General features: G+C 47.9%; 1 protein-coding gene across 1 annotated transcript in view; it reads left to right on the forward strand.

The window, feature by feature from the left end:
• prf1.3 (perforin 1.3) overlaps positions 1-3,855 on the forward strand; it is a 6,353-nt gene extending 2,498 nt beyond the window's left edge. The window contains exons 3-4 of the mRNA XM_017454393.3: positions 894-1,763; positions 1,984-3,855. Of these exons, the coding sequence (XP_017309882.1) occupies positions 894-1,763; positions 1,984-2,284 (1,171 nt within the window). The 3' untranslated portion in view covers positions 2,285-3,855. The remainder of the gene's footprint in view (positions 1-893; positions 1,764-1,983) is intronic.
• The last annotated feature ends 509 nt before the right edge of the window (positions 3,856-4,364 follow it).

The following is a 4,364-nucleotide window of genomic DNA, read 5'->3' on the forward strand; positions in this document are numbered from 1 at the left end:
ACTCACACTCTAAAGTGTGTGTTCAGCAGCTCAGGGCTGGAGTGTGAAGCGCTGACTCGGGACACAGCTCCAGAGACTCTACAGTGTACAGTGAAATTCTTACTTTCGTATCTCCAACATCATCATAACATCTCCCCCCCCCCCTCTCTCCCCCTCTCTCCCCCCCTCTCTCTCTCCCCCCTCTCTCCCTCTCCCCCCTCTCTCCCCCCCTCTCTCTCCCCCCTCTCTCTCTCCCCCCCTCTCTCCCTCCCCTCTCTCTCTCTCTCTCCCCCTCCCCCTCTCTCCCTCCCCCCCTCTCTCTCTCTCTCTCCCCCTCCCCCTCTCTCTCCCCCCTCTCTCCCTCCCCCTCTCTCTCCCCCCCCCCCTCTCTCTCCCCCTCTCCCCCCTCTCTCCCCCCCCTCTCTCTCCCCCCTCTCTCTCTCCCCCCCTCTCTCCCTCCCCTCTCTCTCCCTCCCCTCTCTCTCTCCCCCCTCCCCCTCTCTCTCCCCCCTCTCTCCCTCCCCCCCTCTCTCTCTCTCCCCCCCCCTCTCTCTCCCCCCCTCTCTCCCCCCTCTCCCTCCCCCTCTCTCTCTCCCCCCCTCTCTCCCCCCTCTCCCTCCCCCTCTCTCCCCCCTCTCTCTCCCCCCCTCCCCCCCCCTCTCTCTCCCCCTCTCTCTCTCCCCCTATCTCTCTCCCCCTCTCTCTCCCCCCCCCTCTCTCTCTCTCCCCCCTCTCTCTCTCCCCCTCTCTCTCCCCCTCTGTCTCCCCCCTCCCCCCCCCCCCCCTCTCCCCTCTCCCCCCCTCCCTCTCTCTCTCCCCCTCTCTCTCCCCCTCTGTCTCCCCCCTCTCCCCCCCCTCCCTCTCTCTCTCCCCCTCCCTCTCTTCCTCCCTCTCTCTGTTTCTCTTTCTCTCAGTCTCAGAGTGAAGGCCCATCCTCCTTTGACCAAAGAGTTCATGCACTCAGTGAAATCTCTCCCTCCGGTCTATAACAGTCAGTCTGAGTCCTCTTACCATCACTTCATCTCTGTTTACGGCACTCACTACCTGCGTCAGGTGAATTTAGGCGGTCGTGTGCTGTCCACCACCGCCGTGCGCACCTGCCAAATCGCCATGAAGGGTCTCTCAGTGCGGGACGTCAGTAACTGTCTGTCTGCCGAGGCGTCGGCCGTGATCAAGGGCATCGAGGTTAAAGGCAAAGCAAACTACTGCAAAAGCAAGAGCAATAAACTGGAGAACAAAAATGGGTTCAGCGCCTCGTTCTCGGATCGTGTTACTGAGGTCTGGGGCGGCAGCGGAGGCAGCGCGGATCTCCTGTTCTCCCCGGATAAACAGCATGGATACACTGCCTGGATGAAGACGCTGCAGACCGTCCCGGGAGTGGTGTCCTACACCCTGACGTCACTGCACATGCTTGTGATGGGCGACTCGGCCAGGAAAGAAGCTCTGCGGAAAGCCATCTGCCAGTACGTGATGAAGAATGCCATGTCCTTGTCCTGCTCCTCCAAGTGTAAAATCGGACATCGTAGTCCTGAATGCGCGTGCAAATGCAGCGGACATCAAAACATCGACTCGAACTGCTGCCCGAGTCATCCCGGAGTCGCAACCCTGACCGTCAAGGTGGAGCGCGCTACTGGACTCTGGGGAGATTACTTCTCCAAAACCGACGGCTACGTCAAAGTGTTCTACGGCAAGAGAGGAGAAACAACGCCAGTTATCATGAATAACGATTTCCCAGTCTGGAATTATGATGTCCGATTCGGAACTGTGAATCTGGCAGAGAGACAGTGAGTAAAGACAACCAATGTTTAGACCATCAGGTCATTTCATTATTATAAAAATAATAATCAGCGTGAAGCAGGGGTACTGTTACTGTCCTGAAGTTTATTTAATATAAACCTGCACTACTGTCCGAGCCGCTGTTATAGGGAATGAATCAACACCTTCTGACCAATCACAGTCCAGAACTCAGCATTTATGGTGTTTATCATGTTTTCCTCGTTACAGGCGTTTGTATTTAGAGGTGTGGGATCGTGATAACAAGTGGGATGATAACCTTCTGGGTAAAGTGGACGTCATTCCTACACAAGGCGTCAACATGAAGAAGCAGTTCCGTCTGAAACACGGCACGCTCTTCGTCTCCATCACGGCCGTCTGCGGTCCAAATCTTCAGGGAGCAGTGTGCGAGCGCTACGCCCCTGCACCTGAAGCCGAGCGACTGCTCACCTACCCCGAGCTGCTCCAGAACCAGCGTCTCGCCTGGATTGAGGAAAACTATCGCAGAGGGAGAAACATCTCCATGATATAGAGAGGAGAGATCGTTTACTTCTCATCCGCTCACCGCTGAGATCAACACCCTGCTTCCAGCCCTGCTTTTACATGTTGCTCATATCCTGCTTTGATTTTTCTTGCTTAGATACCATAAATTCACCTAAGATAGTAGGGTTAGTGCACAGCAGTGACATCTTCCCAAATTTAAAATAATAATAATAATAATAATCTTTATTGTTCAGGATTTCACGGAGTGTTTTTGTGATTGTTGCGGAGAAAAATGCGTGACTTTGCTGCGGCTTTGTAAAAAATTTACGATGCAGCTTGTGGAGTTTTTTGTGCTGTTTGTTGTGGGGGAAACTGCTCGAATCGGTGACTTCACAGTCGCAGGAAATAGTTCTGATTGACAGATATTGATTTAACAATTAAAAACAACAACATTAATAAAACAGTCCTCAAGACGACCTGCTACGTTGTTGAGACAGTCCGAGGGTTTACATCCTCAACAGCTGTAAAATGGTGTGTTTTCGTGTCCAAACCTGCCACATTTACAAAACGCTCTTCTTCGTACTCACATGCATACGCTGTTCAATGCAAATCAGCCATCAGTTAATACAGTAATTTAGCCACGCCCACAAAACTCCATAAAAGGCAAAGATAGCTGAAACGCCACTTCAGCCACTGCAGTGCTTCAGCTACTATATAATAATTATAAATACGTGATTTAATCGTGACGGCGTAATCCGTTTATGAACTCACAGGAAGCCATCGACTCGACCGTTACACCATCTGAAGACGATCGATCAAGTTTCATGTTAGTAATTCAACTTATAATCTCATTTACACAAACTCAGGAGTGAAACGTAGAATAAAACATTTTATTCTGAAGTAACTGGATTTTCAGAAACACATTTCTTATGTAAAAACTCCTTACATAAACCGAGTAAACGGTTCCTAAAGCAGCTGTATTATTATTTACACACTCACATGGATATAAGGGCTGATTTTATTAAGTGACGCAGCAACAGAGTTTAAGCTGTTCGTTATTATTCCTCCATTTTATTTTTCACATCTCTTTCTTCTTGAAAATATCTTTACATCCGATCAAAGATAATAATTGTTCATGTAAAAATCGCATGACATCTCCACTTCATTTACTTCTAGCCAGTCGTGTAAACACAGCCCAGTGCTAAAGTTAGCCAGCTAATTAGTTAGCTTACATAACAGTGAGTAGGTTTATGACTTTACACAACTAATATTTCCACATGAAAAACGCTGACTGCGGCTATACTGTAGCTTCAGTGCGGAATATTAACCAGAACCAGGGAATTTGTGATCACTGCTGCTTGCAAAATATACTTTGATGATTATTAGCTATTTTTTCTTCATTTGTTTGATTGTTGTTTATTGTATTTGATTTGATTATTAACAATAATTCTAATTGATCAACAGTCACAGTAAAATATCCAGCACATTCATGAAATCCCAGAATGCACTGCTGTCTCATTTGATTTTGCTTTGGCTATTTTTACTGAAAATGTACTAAAATAATCCGTAGCATAAAATGTACTAGTTAATAAAGCTTTAATAAAAATGATTTTCTCACAATGTGTCATGATTCCTGCGAAACAAAGGAGAGAAAGCTAAATACTAAAACACTTATTCTTGAGGCTGATGAATGGTTTCCACCTCATTACACTCCCTGTGTACACATCCTCGCTGATCCTGTTTTAAACAGCTCAGTGTGCAGTCATGGAGTTACCGATACCACGTCCAAAACAGGAAACAGTGAGGACTCGTACACAGCTATTACACAAGGTGCAAACTGATACCGATCACTGATACTCAAGAACACAACACTATACATATTAAGAGCCAGGGGGTGTAAACTTTTGAACAGGATGATCGGTGTAAATCGGAATCCTTCAGTTGTCCTCGGTGTGAAAAGATGGATCTGAACATCATACAGCCGCTGTTGGAAAGAGCTCAAATATGCAGAAGATGCTGGAAAAGTAAAGAATGTGCAGGACCTGGAGGATTTTTCTGAAGAACAGTGGGCAGTTTAACTGCTCAGGACAAACACGTGACTCGTGAACAACTCTCACAGAACATTTAAC

The sequence above is a fragment of the Ictalurus punctatus genome, chromosome 24 (genome assembly GCF_001660625.3).
Source record: "Ictalurus punctatus breed USDA103 chromosome 24, Coco_2.0, whole genome shotgun sequence".
NCBI lineage: Eukaryota > Metazoa > Chordata > Actinopteri > Siluriformes > Ictaluridae > Ictalurus > Ictalurus punctatus.